Source organism: Oncorhynchus clarkii, chromosome 3, assembly GCF_045791955.1.
Source record: "Oncorhynchus clarkii lewisi isolate Uvic-CL-2024 chromosome 3, UVic_Ocla_1.0, whole genome shotgun sequence".
Lineage (NCBI taxonomy): Eukaryota > Metazoa > Chordata > Actinopteri > Salmoniformes > Salmonidae > Oncorhynchus > Oncorhynchus clarkii.
Window position 1 is genome coordinate 55588092 of NC_092149.1, and position 16736 is coordinate 55604827.

At 41.9% G+C, this 16736-nt stretch overlaps 1 protein-coding gene across 1 annotated transcript; it reads right to left on the reverse strand.

Moving 5' to 3' along the window:
- Window positions 1-1108: 1108 nt before the first annotated feature.
- Window positions 1109-15078, reverse strand: LOC139398956 (serine/threonine-protein kinase 24-like). The gene is made up of 11 exons (XM_071144623.1): window positions 14559-15078; window positions 8179-8409; window positions 5639-5695; window positions 5135-5243; window positions 4862-5019; window positions 4008-4193; window positions 3712-3857; window positions 3377-3509; window positions 2965-3033; window positions 1671-1810; window positions 1109-1506 (listed from the first exon to the last, which is right to left on the reverse strand). Exons 1-11 carry the CDS (start codon window positions 14598-14600, stop codon window positions 1473-1475), a joined length of 1305 nt encoding a protein of 434 aa, XP_071000724.1. The 5' UTR covers window positions 14601-15078; the 3' UTR covers window positions 1109-1472.
- Window positions 15079-16736: the final 1658 nt, after the last annotated feature.

Sequence of the window (16736 nt, forward strand, 5' to 3'; positions counted from 1 at the left end):
TATGAGCAGCGACGTCAACTAGTATGAATATACTAAACGCACTTCTGCAATCCGTTTCAACTAAACCCTGTGTGTGTAAATCCAATTTACAGGAGATCATATTGGTTCTACTGTTCTCAAAGCTGTGCTGCTTCAGGTGGACAGACCTTATGTAGCATGACACATACCTATACAAGAATTCTCATGCTACAGTCTATGGCTACTTTGTCTACAATAAAAAAGGCATTTATTTTCCAAGTGCAATTCAAGCGGTTGGTACAGAGGGAATCGATTGTACCACTGCAGCTCCCAGGAAGACTTGTCTGTTGAGGATTAAGTAGTTGAAGTTACTGCTATGTTAAAAGGAGAGGGCAGGTGAACCTTCCATAGAGCTAAACTAAAGCGCTCATTTAACACAAGTGATGGACAGAGGAACAATCCAACCATCATCTCATCATAAATCCATGTGGCCTCATGAAGATGAAGCTGGGAACACAGCATCCAGTGTGTCGACTGGAGAGGATTAGATGCGATCCAGCTAGACAGGTTGTGTTTCTATGGTCTCCACCGCATTGCAATGACAGCCATAACATAGTGTGAATTCAAAAAAGGTCAAAGAGCATTTAGGTAACATCGGTACCCAAAGTGTCAATCAACATAAAAACAGGACAGGGGGCAGCCATTGAATGGATGGGTGTCCTCGAAAAATGTATTAAAACAAGAGGGAATCAAAGATTGAAATACAAAAGAACAAGTAATAAAGGCAAGGCAATCTCAGTTATGGCCATTTATGTCTTTTAAATATTTACCTTTTCTAACAGAATATATCTACAGAAGCATTTGGCCATTTGTACACAGTGATTCCTTTGCGTACACGCTATTATTTCTCCATATCTGTAAAAATGTGCCTATTTACAAGTTTGTACAGCCACCCAACAGAGCTCTCTCCATCTCCCAGAGGACCCCATCCACTTAAAGCAGGACACCTGAGTTTTCAAAACGAATGCTTCAAATCTCCACCGCACATTTCACAGGATATCAAGGGAGATGCTCACATGCGCTCGCACACACGGACTCGCACAACCACACAAACTAAAGAAAGTGACATACTCCCTCAAGGCTGCAGATAGACATTTCGGGAATAATCCACACCAACTTTTTTTAATCAATGGTTCTTTTAGAAGAATTGTGAATGAAATCCCCCCCCCCCCCCCCCCTCTAAAATAAACTGCACTCATGTTGGAGTTAATGAGACTAAGATGTCTTACAGCAGGTGGAAGTTAAGGTGGCAGATTATCAACTAGCCACTGACTGTCCCCAATGTGACAATATGTTGGCGTGGACATGTAGAGATAAAGTGGGTCGAGGTTTTGCTTTAGGCGAATGAGTGATGAGAACTTCCTGGGAGACTTCATCTTGGCTGTTGATGTCAGAGGCCATGGACTGACTGCTGCTATGGGTGGGAGGTGGATGGTTGCTGGACACAGCAGGTCTTACTGAGAGGCGGCGGCCCCGGGTAGAGAGAACCTGCAGAAACAAAGGGGGAATTTAAAATGGGAAGACTTGGAATGGAGGTGTGAGAAACAACAGGTATGCACCCAAATGCTGGAATAAAATGAAAATGTATGAACAGAAAACTTGAAGCTATAACCTAAATCAAATCATGGGGGCAATGATGGTATTGCCATTACCTCTGTAGTCTCTGCACTAGTTCAGACACCAGGGAGTCAGAGATGCCAGGATATGACTCTTCTGCCAGGAAAATGGCCTCCCTCAACTCATCTACAGCCTCTGGCTTGCCATTGGTCGCCTCAACCTGCTTCTCTTTTAACTGCAAGGGAAGGAGAGACAGTTTACTGCAGGGTTGTCAAACTCATTCCATGTAGGGCCTAGTGTCTGCGGGTTTGTTTTTTTCTTTCAATTAACACCTATTAGTGATCTTAGTGATCTTCAATCAAGTAGAAGTGAGGAGTGAAAACCCTAAGACACTTGGCTCTCTGTGGAATGAGTTTGACACATGGTTTACTGGATCATCCTAATAGAGTATCACAGTATAAGTCATAATACCCATAAAACCTAGCGGTCAAACAGGGAAATTGTACCAATTGTATTTCCACCATACGGGATTTTCAAAACACTTTAAATAAATGCCGTTTTACCGGTAGGCTCATCCTGGCGTGACGTTTTTATAACCATGTAAATCTCTCTAGGACAAGCTGACTTATCAATATATTCACATGTATTTAAATCCCAAAAATGAAAAGCTAATTAGCTGCTAATGTGGCCATCATAAATAACTACAAATAGCATGATTATGTGGACAAGACTGCAGAATCGAGGCAAAGGTAAGAATCTCTGGATTAACTATCTTATGTTAGCTAAATGTAGTAATGAATAAATAGGCAACATTTCTTTAAAAATGAACAATTCTGTGAACTGTCTTGTGCAAGTTTCAAAATGACAATAACTGTCAGCGAAGGTTTCAGGTTGAGATGACGTGCAGGAGCTCGCAAGGATTTGTAGTTTTACATTAAGTCAACTTCGATGGTAATTAGCATTTTCAAATCTGAAGGTAAATAGAGCTCAATATATTGATACAGGTCACCTTGTCCGAGAGAGATTGACATGATTATCAAAACGTCACGCCAGGGTAAACCTAAACGAAACACAGTCCTTATTTTAAGTGTTTCTAAAATCTCCTATGGGAAAAATGGTGGAAAAACAATTGGAACCATTTCCTCGTTTGACCACTAGGTGTTATGGTTATTATGACACCTCCACGGTGGGGCTCTATGTATGTGCATGGTGTGCATGGTGTGCAGCTGTAGCCTCAAAAGCTTCAACACAGATCTCAGAACAGTTTTACACTGAATAATTTAACTTGACAGATTCTCTCTTATACCTTTCAGTGAAATAATAAAAATAGAAATGGAATCACCACAAGAGGTCAGAAGATACCCTACATTTGCATAAATACATTCTTACCTCAGAAAACAAAGGGGAAATTATAGTGGACAAGCTCTGTGACAAAGGCCGCTTTGGACTTTCTTGCACCTGAAAAAAGGAAGTGTCACTCATTTTACAACAATGACAAAGAGAAAGAGATAAATAAGAAAAAGCAGAAGAGTAAGGTCAGCAGACTGAACAGAGACACCACATGAGATTGAAAACGCCCAGAAACCACTTGCTGAACTACTTTAGTTAGAACATGTATATTAAAAAATAAAAAAAAACTGAAACGAGAAACCTTGAGGTATGAATATACACTATGCTTAAAATCAGCATTTGTGGTGAGAATAACCATGAGAATCAAACTCCCAAACTAAGTTGCATTTTTCTCTTGAATCCTCTTTCATATGACTTGTTATACTGCTATTTCAACCAGGTGCCACCTTACCTTGTTCCTCTCCAGCTCATCAGGCTGGGCGGCTCCGTTCTGAAACTTCTTGGGGTCCTTCTCCCTGATGGTGTTGAAGATCCAGTCATCGTTCCCAGAGTCGTTCCCTCCAGACGCCTGGCCATCCTGCTCCCTGACAAGACACGGCAACAACCTTTAGACAACCTCACATGGAGACAGTCTGAAGCACGCACCTTTAAAAAGAGCGTATCAGTGAACTGTTCCAAAACACAATCTGGTAAACCACCCCTTCTGTGAGAATTGCAGAGAAAATAGTGACCACGATCTGATGAACACTAGAGGACAGACGAAGGGACCAAATGAGAATGACTTACGAGTCCGACTCATCGTCGCTGGATTCCTCCCGAGACTGCTCTGCTTTCCACCTCTTGTACTTGTCCACCAGCTCTGAAAGGTAGGACGTCTTCTTGGCGTGCCGGACGATCAGCTTGTGTTTCAGCAGCTCTTTGGCAGTTGGCCTCTGAGGAGGCGCAGAGTGTCAAGCAAGTGTAAATATTGGATGTGCTCTACATTAGCATCTTTGCATAATGTACAACGGGTCGACTTTCTAGAAAGAAGACCATTATCAGAATGGCAATTTGAGCTCAATTTTTCCCCAAACACCACTTACAAAGCTGGGCTCTTTGTTCAAACAGGCTTCAATGAATTCTTTGAGGGGTTTGCAGTAGTTTCCTTCCAGCGTGGGCGGGTTGTTCTTTGGGATGAGGAATAAGACCTTCATAGGGTGGAGCTCTGAGTGGGGCGGCTCTCCTTTGGCTAGCTCTATGGCCGTTATGCCTAGCGACCAGATATCCGCCTGAGACACAACAATAAAAAGGGAGAACGTTTTGAGTACAAATTCGTCACACTCCCACTACACACTTCAAAAACGTGATAGGAAATACCAACAGGGCCGGTTTGGTGATGCAACTGATCTACAGACGGCACGATTCACTGGATGAAAGTGACAAACACTTCTTGAGATGTGACTAGAGATTTTTACTCAAAAGATGGAGTGTGGCATTTTATAGTCACACATTAACACTCTAGCTAGTAGCAACATTCACACACACACTAGAAAGGCCTGATTTAGTAGGCCTATATCAACTGAGGCTGTAATAGCCCATTTAAGGAACTACAGTCAACCCGGGATGAGACCGTGTGGTGTTTCTGGTTATCCGCAAGGTGCCGAGTTGTGGCCGTTCCTAATGTGCCTGGTGATATTTCCATCTGTGTGCAGCACTGTGCACGGACTTCCAGTGTGATCAAAGCAGGTCACAGAGCTGAAGCTACACCTGCAATGTCTCTACACAGCACATTTCAGTACCGGGGGGGGGGGGGCGGGGGGACATCCTCATTGGACTATTATGGAAAACAGAGTTAGTATTCAAAACTGTGTTGACATTCCATAACACGTGGATGAACCTATGAACTGCCGTTTCATCTTAACCTGGAACCTGAGAGAGAGCTTGTGGTATTTCGGACCTTTGAGTCGTACGCAGACTGTTTTATGACTTCAGGTGCCATCCAGAACGGAGTGCCCACGAACGTGTTCCTCTTTATCTGAGTGTCCGTTAACTGCCCCGCCACTCCAAAGTCTGCCAGCTTCACGTCTCCTTGCTCCGACAGCAACACGTTGGCGGCTGGGGGGAAAACACAGTTAAGTTAGACAGTTGTCCAGACATCTAAACTGAGACAATACTATGTTAAGATGTAATATGTTGTTAAAGGGATGAAACTAAGTGTTCTGAACAGTACCTTTAATATCTCGGTGGATTTTCTTTTCAGAGTGCAGGTACTCAAGCCCCTTCAGGATCTCTCTGACAATTGTGGCTATCTGGGTTTCGTCCAAGGCACCCGGCTCCAACTGAAACAGAAAGAAGGCTTGTGTCAAGGGTCTTCCTGAACCAATATTTGGTTAGATACTTGCATGCACAGTGACTGAAATGTGATTATAAACTGGGTGGTTCCAACCCTGAATGCTGATTGGCTGTCAGCCGTGGAATGAGACCGTATACCATGGGTATGACAAAACATTTATTTTTACCGCTTTAAATTACGTTGGTAACCAGTTTATAACAGCAATAAGGCACATTAACCACTGCTAATGGTTGTATCCAGGCACTCCGCGATGCGTTGTGCATAAGAACAGCAGTTAGCTGTGGTATATTGGCCATATACCACACCTTCTCGTGCCTGATTGCTTAATTATAGCCTTTGGATTGTGTAGGCCTACATCACCTCAATCTTAGGGAAACTTACCAAATCCAGAGCTGATCCTCCTCCTAAATATTCCATAATAATCCATAATTTTGCATCCTGAAAATGAGAATGATTTTAGAAATTACGCAGAGTCTCCATTAAAACAGATCAACCTGTACAGTTATTATTTAGCATCATACTGGAATAGAGTGGAAGGGGAAATTAAATATCAAAATCAAGACAGCGCTAATCTCCTCCCTCCACTTTCATAAAAATTCTACCATTTTCATACATATTAAAAGGCAGCTTAAGCTAAGCACTTCAGCCATCCCTTCCCCCAGTGAGTCGGGGCGAGCCAATCACAGCACATCTGGCCGCATCAGGGATCATATTAGATAACGGACAATTAGGTCATTTAAGGTATGAAACCATAACAGCCTAGTGACGCCTGGACCAAGTGCAGTTCAATAAAGCAGCACATTAACAATGTGCTTTGGAGGAGGAAATGAAGTACGGCTGAAGCCCCTTTGCTTTCATTAGGTGTAGTGGCCTAAAGCCTGGCATCCAATAGGACAGTTTAGGCCTACACGTTATTATAGCAGACTTGATAACCTTGAGAGAGCATTATACACCATTTCTAAAAGGGAGGCTAGCCTTAAGTCAAAGAAATACTAACAGAGGTTCTAGATATACCAGTCCAGTGGTTAGGCCAAAATGTCAAAATGCAAGACCATTCAGACTTGATGATCCATAAATCAGTCAGTCTCCCTGGCAGGAACCTCTCCAGTCTGAGATGTAGCCTGTTTTGAGAGTGCATCAGCAGCACCTTGACAAACTAACTAACCAGAAAGTATCCTCAGTATGGGAGCAGACAGAGCATTTCATATGTAAACCATAACCAAATCAAACAGTAGGTGAAGTAATGGGCCATGCAGTGAGCCAATCACATGGGAGAAGAACCCCTTCGTCTTAGGGAGGGAGCAAGCCTACGCTGAGAGAAGACATGAGAGTTACACACACTCTCAATAGCCTCCATCAGACAGAGCACGTCGCCTGGGGTCTTGAGAAGTGTCTCCTCACTAGTAGCAATGTGGAAGAGTTTATGTTTTAGATGCTGGTGGCTGATCCTTACACAATACTAGATATACAGCCATGCACTGACCCAAACCCTCACAGCTAACAATACCCGGGAGATTAGGAAGTAGCCTATGCACTCATACGGCCCATAAGGAAGAGCAATGATCCGGCACAAATATAAAATACTACATGACCAACTCTGCAGAAGAAAACTTCTATACCAAAAGGTTGGAAGTCAGGGGGGAAATATCTGAATAATAGATAAATGAACCAAATTGAAACCTCTGTTGACAGGTTGCAATATGGTTTATTTATAATATAACTTCTATGTCATTAAGGGCATTCTGCCCGAGTGGCCATTTTTGTTTCTAAATGGCCGTGCATGCTGCGGAAGTGATTTCCCCCTTATAGACAGGTAATGTAGGCCTTGTGGTTATACTTCCTAGTCGTCAAAATGTGGCGATTATTAGCGAGCTGGACACAGTAAAGAAACGTAGGTCCATTATCATTTCCACAACTCAAAACCACCCTCGAGCTAGATTGGATCCCCTCACGGGACGGACCGTATGTTTGACACCTCTGTTCTACATGATTGGCCTACCTTATCAGAGACGGCATAAGATCAGTGTGCATAGACGCCCTTGGAAGGCCTGATAGACAATTAGCCTGTAGCCTAAAGCACTGTCTGAACAGGGTATGGGCAGAATGAGCCCGGCTGTTGCTAGCTGGCTGGCTTCTCCAGAGCAGAGCTGCAAGGCTGTCAGGCGGCTCTCTCTGAGCAGATGTTAGGGTCTGAGCCGTGTGATCCAGCGCGCCGAGGGCTGGAGTAGCACCTGCTGCCTGTCCCACTGTTAGTCACGCAACGCTAGCCTCCCTCCCTCTTCATCCATCCATCCATCAGCACAACTGGACCCGACAGCCCACTGGCACTCTCCCCACTGGCCTTAAGTAAACCACTAACACACAACATGCTCTGTGAGAGCCACTTAAGCCCCATCACATGTAAGTCTACAAGTACTCGGGTCTACTCCACATTCACTTCAAACTTATGGTTGACAGCAACCGAGGCCAGGAAATGATGCAATCTCTCACAATCAAGTCAACACAGGATGCTCAATGTCTCTTGGTTTTTCATAGTGTTCCTGTCTTTGCATGACATGTATTGAAGGTAATATAGGCCAATGTGAAGGGAAGTGTGATGTATGCTTGGGTGTTCTGTTCGTCAGCACCAGTGCCAATCCATGCCATAGGCCTAATGCTCAGGCACAATTCATGGGAGCCTTGTCCCATTGCCCGTATGAATGATTTATTGACCCACATACAGTTGTCTGCAATTGTTACACATCCCACCACTGACAACTATACTTTAAAAAACTACACCAAATTTGTAACACAAATAGAGCACAGCATCTCAAATGTGTGTAGAAAAATAACATTTTTTTAAGGACAATTTGTGGATTGACCATCTAGCCTAAATCCTTTCTCACAGCATTCTGATATTACATTTGGTTGAGTCAAGTTACCTTCAGATATGAGCCATAATACTTGGTAACGAAGGGACTGTCACACTGGCTGAGGACTGTAATTTCCTGTTGGATGTCTTCGATTTCATCCTCTGCCTCCTCAAGGTCAATTATCTTAATGGCCACTACTTTCTGAGTCCGATTGTCAATGCCTTTGAACACCTCTCCAAAAGAACCTTTCCCTATTCTCTCCAGCTTGGTGAACAGCTCCTCCGGATCAGCTTTAAAGTTCTGAGGGAAGGAAAGAAACAAAAGTGGGTTGGAGTAAAAACAGCAGAGCAGGCATGGTTCAATCCCAGGTAAATAAGGACCATGCAATCAAGAGATTTAGCAAAGGTTTTTAGTTTCTGGTTGTAGCCTATTTGGGTTTAGATCATAGGCCTTAAAAAAAAAATGTGCTGTGGAAAAACAATAGATATTTGCCAATATATCATATCCTTTTGACAATATTGCAATATTATTTTTAACCTTCAACATTTTTTACATTTAATTAAAAAAATTCAGGACTTATTTCCACGACTGATCAAAACTTGTTTTCTCATGTCTCCCTCTTTTCTTGTCCCATATCACGTCGGCACCTATGTGTCATGAGGTCCCTGGAAATTCTCAGCCCTACCTATTTATTTAAAAAAAATACAAATAAAGTTTCATATCTGGGTTAACAAGGTCAACAAAATGTGGATGGTGCATTTCAAACCAGCTAGGCCCTTTTAGAGCAAATGGCAAGGCGCAGACTGTAGACGTGAAACCAAACTTAGCATAAACATTGACACTGCAGAGGAGCACGCCGTGGTACATTTAAATTAGCCTAGTGTGGTCACATCTATTTATGATCTGCTATGTTCATTTTATGATATTAGGCCTCATGACAGGGGGAGGGGGGGTGTGTGAAATAAAGTGTTACCAAATATTACCCAGGCTGACTATTCAATGCAAAGCGTGCCTGTCCAACACTAGCGGGTTGCAAAGGTGCCTCGCTCTTCAAGATAATGATTTCATTCAAGGCGCTAAAGCTATGAGTTGCATTTATGAACCTGTAGCGCGTGAGCGCAAGGACACATAATAGCTAAATAGGCTTTGCACAACGTACTCTGCTAATAAATTACTAGAATATAAATGTATTAGGGCTGCGTAGCCTGCGTTCAGTTCTTCATGCTTCATTAGGCCGATCATGAAATGCTATAATACAAGTTAATCTGGGGGAGTCACAGCTTTGCAGTCCCAAAAGTAGGAACCAATAACATCTTTATACTTCCTGCAGTGCAATGATTAACTGCCTGAAGCAGAAGCACTTTTGTTGCAGCATAAAATAGTGTGAAGGAACATTTCCCAGTCACAATACCGCTTTACAAATCAATGGATGATGTCCAATTAATTTCAATAGAGGCATAAAGATTTCATATTCCTACACACTAATACCATTTTGATACCCATTAAGACATTCTGAAGATTGACTTGATTTGCTTGCACCAGAATTATAGTTTAATTTACCAGATAAACAATGCCTGTGCAGCCATTGCGCTCAAGACATCCCCCTAGAGAATGTTGTAAATCTGCCACAAAGAAGGGAAAGAGGACTCATTAACTTGAGTTTCCAAGAGAGCCTTAAGTCAAGAGACTGAAAGGGGCGGGGGTGAAGAAAAATGAAGGCAAACAAAAGCCCAAAACAGCAGTGGTCATCCAGGTGAAAATCATCCTGTTGAGTCTGACTTGTGGTCACAATGGAGAAAAACAACACTGGGCACTGTTACTACAGATTCCACATGCTGGAAAAACACTTGCTGTTCCCACAGTCAGCAGGTTTATCACGACTGCTAAAGCTGCCCGAAACCTCCCTCTAAAAGCATGCGTTTGATCCTCTACCAGCTGCACCACCCGATTGTGTGGTCCACTGCAGTCAGTCCGCACCCTGAGGGCTGAAGCTCACCCCCCCCCTTCCATATCACCCTCTCTGGACCTGCTCTCCAAGCCCATGCTGGACACAGCATGAACCAGGTTGCCACTATTCAGGAGAGGACAGTATGGAGGTGAAACATGACTATTCATGCAGCAAGGCTAGGGCTGGCACAATCAGCGTATAATCGTGTAACCGACAATTATGGAGGAAGACCGTCATGAAACTTAAATAACTGGCAATCATTAGAATTAAAAACGTGGGTGAAACGAACAGCTGACTGACGACTGGGCAGCCGGGCATTTGCGCAATTGAGCCCTTTTCCGCGGTTACCTGGACCCTTACCAACATGACAAAACTTTTGGTCCTTGCTGAAACAAGCCAACGAGTGTTTGGTTTCCCAGACAATGCCCTCCCTCCTGCAGCAGCAGCACATGAAGTCAAGAGCGTCGGCGAAGAGAAAATGTGCCTCAAAAATGTAAAATTACATATGACAATGGTCATTTGCCTAACCAATAATAGTCATTAAAAATGGCATGGACTGTCACAGCCCTACTCAAGGCTATGCCAAGATGCCCCCATGAGAATGTCAGTCTTATGTCCATTGTCTGAATGGGAAAAGACCAATTGACCTAGCTTTTACGAGTCATATCCTGGCAGTTCTTGTTAAAAAGTAAAGACTTACTTTCCACTGCCTCATAAAATGGCAGACACCTCAATAACATGTGGGTGATTCCTCACGAAACTAGAACAAAACCATGATATTGGGGAATTTCACAAAACGTAATCAACAGAAGATCCTTTGGAGTATTGTTGACATTAAAGCATAATGGAGAAATCATTCATTGACGTTGGAGCATGTGTGACCTTTATGGCCTTACCCAGGCCTCCTTTAAGACACCATAATATTGCATCTGTAAGTGCTACAAAGCAAAAACTGGTGTCATGAAGCTTTACCACTTGCTCTGTAATGAATAGTATTTACATTAATAATTTGCTGATATTAATTTATGAAGATTGGAAAATATTAGAGATGCACCGATGACATTTTTCAGACACATTCTTGAGCATGCAATACGGCTTTCCTCAGTAGGAAATCCTCGTCGACCCATTGTGCTGTCAGACTCAGCATGCTCATGGGGCTGACGTCGCTGGTCCAAATGTCAGTCGTGAAGCTAATAGCAGCGACGCCCGTAGCAAGTAGCTCACGGATGTGCGTTTCAACAATACTATGTAACTCCGGTAGGGCTACATCTGAAAAATAGCGCCTACTTGGTAGTGTATACCGGTGCTCGACCAGTCGGCAAAAGCCATCATCATGCATGACAGAGAATGGTTGCTTGTCAAGGGCAATGAATACCATTAGCTTGGCGTTAATGGATTTCGCTTTTGAGTTGTCTTGCTGAAATGTTCTTACTCCTTCAAATGACTGCTCGACTTGAACTTGTTCAGTTGTTGGAAGTGCACTTAGTATTTTTCTACTTTTGTTCTGTGTAGCACTGTATTTTTCGTGGCGTCATGACGTCATCTACCTACGTTATTATAGGTATGCACGTCAGCTTTGTGCAAAACCGATGTCGTCGGCATTAAACTTGACATCGGGCCGATGCTGGCATTTTTAGCTAATATCGGACGATTCCGATAGGCACACCTATATATCGTGCATTGCAACAAAATATAAACCTGAATATAGAAAATAAGATTTTTGATTTGGCAAATTTGTAAATATATTGTTGAACATAATATTCTCTAGGGGCATAGCAAAGTTCCAGTGGGATTTCTGCTAGTTTTAAAGTTAAGATACAAATGTAAAATATAAATCAACAATCCTTCCTCTAGAAGGACCCTTCTATGGATTACATTTAGTGAAAAACACCATAGTACTCTCTGTACTCCCTGTTCACTCATTGCTGCACGGCCAGACACGAGTCCAAAACCATCATTAAGTTTGCCGATGACAACAGCGGTAGGCCTGATCACCAACAACGATGAGACAGGCTATAGGGAGGAGCTCAGAGACCTGGAAGTGTGGCACCAGGAATACAACCTCTCCCTCAACGTGATCAAGACAAAGGAGATGATCGTGGACTACAGGAAAAGGAGGGCACAGCACACCCGCATTCTCATCGACGTGGCTGTAGTGGAGCAGGTTGAGAGCTTCAAGTTCCTTGGTGTCCACATCAACAAACTATCATGGTCCAAACACTCCAAGACAGTTGTGAAGAGGGCACGACATCACCAATTCCCCCTCAGGAGACTGAAAAGATTTTGCATGGGTCCTCAGATCCTCAAATTTCTACAGCTGCACCATCGAGAGCAACCTGACTGGTTTCATCACCGTCTGGTATGGCAACTGCTCAGCCTCCGACCGCAAGGCCCTACAGAGGGTAGTGCCTACGGCCCAGTACATCACTGGGGCCAAGCTTCCTGCCACCCAGGACCTCTATACCAGGCGTGTCAGAGGAAGGCCCTAAAAAAATTGCCATATCCTCCAGCTACCCTAGCCATAGACTTCTCTCTGCACCCGCACGGCGGCGAGCGGTACTGGAGAGCCACGTCTAGGTCCAAAAGGCTTCTACCACCAAGCCATAAGACTGCTTAACAGCTAATCAAATGGCTACCTGGACTGCTGCTACTACTACTCGCTGTTTATTATCTATGCATAGTAATTTTATCCCTATCTACATATTACCTCGACTAACCTGTACCCCCGCACATTGACTCGGTACCGGCACCCCCTGTATTTTTTTTTTTTTAATTACGCGACTTCGTATTTACAATGACGGCGAGGGATGGTGGGTTAACTGCCTTGTTCAGGGGAAGAACAACATATTTTTTACCTTGTCAGCTCAGGGATTCGATCCAGCAACCTTTCGGTTACTGGCCCAAAGCTCTTTCACTAGACTACCTGCCAGCCCTGTATATTGCCTCATTGTTATTTTATTGTTGCTCTTTTATTTTTTACTTAGTTTATTTAGTAAATATTGTTCTTAATACTGCCCATTGTTGGTTAAGGGCTTGTAAGTAAGCATTTCACAGTAAGGGGCTGTAGTGGACGTGACATTTGATTTGAATTTGAGCCTAACAAATATCCAAACGGAGATTCATTGAAAACAATCTGACATGAATTGATTTATCAAGATGAGTCCCCACGCTTGTCTTAAGCAGTGTGATGGAGCTGTCCCAATCAAAACAGTTCTGAAATGATCATCTAACTGACCACACGTGGGTATATAGCCTATTGCTTCAAACGTATTACAAGGATTGATTGAGTTTGGGAGTTTCAGTAAGAAACTATTTGATACATGCCTTATATTAATTGCATTAGCCTCGTTTTTCCCCAATCTTTTCCTTATTCAGTTATATTTTTCCCACAGTAATTCTTTATGGAGCCATCCAGTTGAAGTTAAGAAAACAGTGCACGTGTAGTAGCAATGGTGGAACAAGTACCCAATTGTCAAACTTGATTCAAAGTAAAGATACTCGAGTCATTTTCTATTAATGTTAAGGTCACCCAGTAAAATACTACGTAAGTATAAACGCATTTGGTTTAAAATATCCTTAAGTATCAAAAGTAAAAAGAATTTCAAATTCTTTATATTAAGTAGATTGCACCATTTCCTTGTTTTAATTTTTTTTTATTCACAGATAGCCAGGGGCACACACCAACACTGACATAATTTACAAACAAAGCATTTGTGTAGGAATGTAGTGAAGTAAAAGTTGTCAAATTGAAATAGTAAAGTACAGATATCACAAAAAAACGACTGAAGTAGTACTTTCAAATAGTTTTACACCACTGCTTAGTGATGGGCGAAGTGACATGCCTTGCAAAGTTTAGAACTGCCAGGAGGATGGTAACGAGGCGCTGCCTAGCAACCAAGACATTAGTGTATGCCGAATGCCACCTCAGCATTGCGGCTATGTTTCTTACTTTACCGTTATTTAACTAGGCAAGTCAGTTAATTAAGAACAAATTCTTATTTTCAATGACGGCCTAGGGACAGGGGCAGAACGACAGATGTTTAACTTGTCAGCTCGGGAATACTAAAGCCTGTAGGTAGAACTTCGCTGAAATAATTACTAGGTGGTTTGGCAGAAAGAAAAGTTTAGAATTTGATATAAAGAAAAAAGGGATATTTAAGTATTCTACTCTTGGATTCTGAAGGACTACAGCAGCACTGGCAGAGAGACATGCTGCAACATGGGGCAAATATAGCCACATCTCTGCTCAACATTCATATGACTAAATAGAGCGGCCTCATCAAAACCTTGTCTTGCCATAGCGGACTAGCTGGTAAATAAAAAAAAAACGAGTTAAAACTAGCTAGTGTGGATGGGACAATATCAATAATAAAGTCGACTTCCTTGAGTCAGTAACGACGTTACAGTAGCTAGGAGGTATGCTAAACGCTTAAAGTATTGCAAATAAATTTAAGGAGACCAACCACTTGATGAGCTGAAAGGACGGTGAAATAAAACTTACCTGCATCCCTGGAATGCCACTCTGAACCGGGGAGTGAGCCATGTCGTCAGTAAAAAAAAAAATCCTCACTCAGTTGACGCTAGCTAGATTGCGAACTCGATTAGCTATTTTTTCTATCTAGCAAGCCCAAATCGGAGAACGCAACGCTGTTTATGCCAAGCTAACGTTACCTTGCGTTATAGGTATTATAATCGGTGACCGAATTTACAAAAGTCTACCACGCAATCAGCTCAAAAACAGTGCTTGTTTTTTGGCTGCAACGTGCCTCTTCTTCCGCAGATAACGTTAGCAGCTGGCTAGCTAGCTACCTAAATCTTTAACATAAGCGCAAACTAGGTTCTGCGCACCTTCCACTCAAGTCTGATTAATTCGCAACGTTTTCGCAAATATCCGGCGAACAGTGAGTATAATTATAAGATATTGAATGTCTAAATTGAGGCTAGTTGTATCATTTGTTGTCCTGTCCTCATCACTTTTCTCTATTGCCGTCCGCCATCTTGACTGCTGTCATTCACATATAAGGGGAACCAATCACACTCCACAAAAACTACAGCTGTGCTATAACGTCATAGAACGAAGGGATGACGGTCGTCACTAGTTACCACATCCACAAAGTCATAGTCATGGCTAAACCATGCATATTTAAAAATGTATCTTCTTAAAATCTGATTTTAAACATAACCATAATCTTAACCACATTGCTAACCTTATGTCTAACCTTACATTAAGACGAAAAAGCAAATGTTTGATTACATGTATTGACTTTGTGGCTGTGGTAACTACTGACAACCAGGTATGCCCTGTATCCCTTCAGTAAAATTTATACACCTAGTTTTCACGTGTGTCGGGTGTATATTTTTCTTCAAATATCAGAAGCCAGTAGCCCTATTTGGGAAGTAGTTACATTGGAGCTTTCTGGGAGGAAGCACACTGGTCCAATATTGGTCAATATTGTCTAATTATGTCCCTAAATATCACTGTTATAAGTTACTGGCTTATGCATACCCAGCCCTCCTTTCAGCATTTATGTTATAGTCTAAGGCCAATCACAAGGACAGGATGTTATTATGCCCAATTATCCCCAGACAAATTAGATTAATGTAAGTGAGCTTAAATAACAGCCATGACAAAAATTGTCCAAAACAATTGTTCCAGATATTTAATCAAATCAAGAAAAATGTGTTTTTTAATACACACTAACTTCTATATAAAAAGAATGCAACATATACAAGTGTACAAAATGAATCCTGATCTAGATACATTGGGATGATTTACAGTTATTTTGAATAACCCCTTAGAGCCGATTGATGCACCGGTGGGCAGTGGTGTAAAGTACTTAAGTAAAAAATACTTTAAAGTACTACTTTGAAATTATTTATACTTTTACTTTTGATACTTAAGTATATTTAAAACCAAATACTTTTAGACTTTTACTCAAGTAGTATTTTACTGGGTAATTTTCACCTTTACTTGAGTAATTTTCCATTAGGTATCTTTACTTTTACTCAAGTATGACAATTTGGTACTTTTTCCACTACTGCCTGTGGGTCAATGTAAGTAACATAATAAAAAAATCCTCATCAAAATCCATCAGGTTAAGCTTAGAGATATGTTTTTTGCATTGGATGTGTCTCAATCCACCCATCTGCCGATGTCGAACTTCCACATCTGCGGTGAAAGGTGACCCCATCCCGAAAATCGGTCTTCTCACGAAAACGTCTGTAGCGTCCGAAAGGGGAGACTATCAAAATGGAGACTATTCATTTTTTATATATATATATTTATTTTATACCTAAAGGGATCCCCACTCCCAATAGCTTAGACTTTTAAGAAATAACATATGGTTCCATTTGTAATGTTTTGTTATTTTCTTTCACAGCTGAAATCTTTAAAAAGTCTGGATTTTAAATGTATCTTAAATATAGTACCAATGTCCTTTTCCCTCTCTGCACCATACTTGGAGCAGTTATTTTGTGCATATCAAAACTATAATATAATAGCATTGGTATTCAACAATTTACTTTCTGTGATGTACTAGATGCCTTGTTAAAGATTGATGTAAAAGAAATCCATTGGGGCTGATTTGTTTGATCCATTTTTTCTGCCCCCTGATTGCTGAATAATTAATCCATATTTCTTTACCTGATGATTATATCTCATACTATCCCCAAGGTTTGG

What these genes read in the sequence shown, in the direction of transcription:
- LOC139398956 (XM_071144623.1), bottom strand. Translation starts at nt 14,600, where the DNA reads ATGGCTCACTCCCCGGTTCAGAGTGGCATTCCAGGGATGCAG. An exon ending in ATTATGGCTCATATCTGAAG is followed by an intron (nt 5,696 to 8,178) that starts GTAACTTGACTC and finishes TCTCATTTTCAG; the next exon opens with GATGCAAAATTATGGATTAT. An exon ending in CTAGTGCAGAGACTACAGAG is followed by an intron (nt 1,507 to 1,670) that starts GTAATGGCAATA and finishes TTGTTTCTGCAG; the next exon opens with GTTCTCTCTACCCGGGGCCG.